This window comes from Rhagoletis zephyria, unplaced genomic scaffold (assembly GCF_001687245.7).
Source record: "Rhagoletis zephyria isolate East Lansing unplaced genomic scaffold, Rhagoletis_zephyria_1.1 Rzeph_scaffold_82230, whole genome shotgun sequence".
NCBI classification, from domain to species: domain Eukaryota; kingdom Metazoa; phylum Arthropoda; class Insecta; order Diptera; family Tephritidae; genus Rhagoletis; species Rhagoletis zephyria.
In genome coordinates this window covers 1-1,075 of record NW_016239278.1, presented here as the reverse complement: position 1 = coordinate 1,075, position 1,075 = coordinate 1, and the positions used below count along the sequence as shown (strand labels likewise).

The 1,075-nt window shown below is 38.3% G+C and overlaps 1 protein-coding gene across 1 annotated transcript; it reads right to left on the bottom strand.

Annotated features, from left to right (window-relative positions):
- Positions 1–9: 9 nt before the first annotated feature.
- Positions 10–890, bottom strand: LOC108357679 (peptidoglycan-recognition protein LE-like; the record flags this gene model as incomplete). Its single annotated transcript, XM_017608752.1, has 2 exons — positions 10–279; positions 690–890. Coding segments are annotated over 2 exons (471 nt in total), but the record flags the coding sequence as incomplete, so codon positions are not given.
- Between the last annotated feature and the right edge of the window lie 185 nt (positions 891–1,075).

Below are 1,075 nucleotides of genomic sequence, written 5' to 3'. Positions count from 1 at the left end.
GTTTCACACGCTCCTCTTGTTCTTCACTTTCCTCCGTTAAGAGCGATTCACTTGCATTTCCCCGTGTGGCTACTGATGCAGTGGAAGTTTGTCGTGATATTTCAGGCAAGCGCTTCTTAATACGTTGTATAATCTGTATGTTGCCGTTAATATTTGTGACATTGCCGATTCTTACATTTGACGAGTTCTCTATGTGCACATTCTCCAAAGTTTGCACGCTATTTATTGAATTGAGTAGTTCACGTAGATTTTCTATGACCACAGCCATATCCGTAGGAGCTAAGCAATAGAAAATAAGGGAACAAGTGCAGAATAAGGCCCGTTTTTCAAAAATTCACCCTTTAGCCCTCCATAGCACCTACAATATAAGTTTGCCACAAAGATTTGTATACCATTAGAATTAGAAAACACCACGCCCACTTTTCTGCTTTTTTTCTAGCTTAACGGGTCGTAGTACGCACGTGTGCGGTTATGTGCCTTAGCCCCTCCACAGTCCCAAAATTATGTTTGCCAAAAAAAAAAAAAAAAAAAGAAAAATTGCATACCACTAAAATCAGAAAAAAAGGGAGGACCAAAAAAGGGAGGACCACGCCCACTTCTGCGTTTTTTCTAGCTTAACGGGTAGTATTCTGCACTTAAGCCAAGTGTTAATAAAAATTAATTTGAATTTGCTAATAACTACTACTTACTGTACTGCGTGCCTAATACTTTGGTCGTTAAATTGTTGTTTGTTGAGTCGAAATCAGCTTCTGCTTCAGTTTCGTAATCGCCATCACTGCTGGATATGATGGACGAATCTGCCAATGAAGATATATCATCTTCTATTCCAGAATTGCCCAATTGTTCCTGCCGTTCGATCCATTCCCGTGTCGCTGCTTCNTCAGCACTATCTGATGGTGTATGTAAAGTTTCAAAGCGTAATTTTAAAAGTAATTTGTTGCGAAAGTTTGTAAATTTAACAATCTTGTATGGGCACTATTTCACGATATAAAATGGAGTTTGCACTAAATTTACACGGGAATTACTCACAATATATGTGCAATTAGAGTGCACCATCTAACAAATAAATACTTTT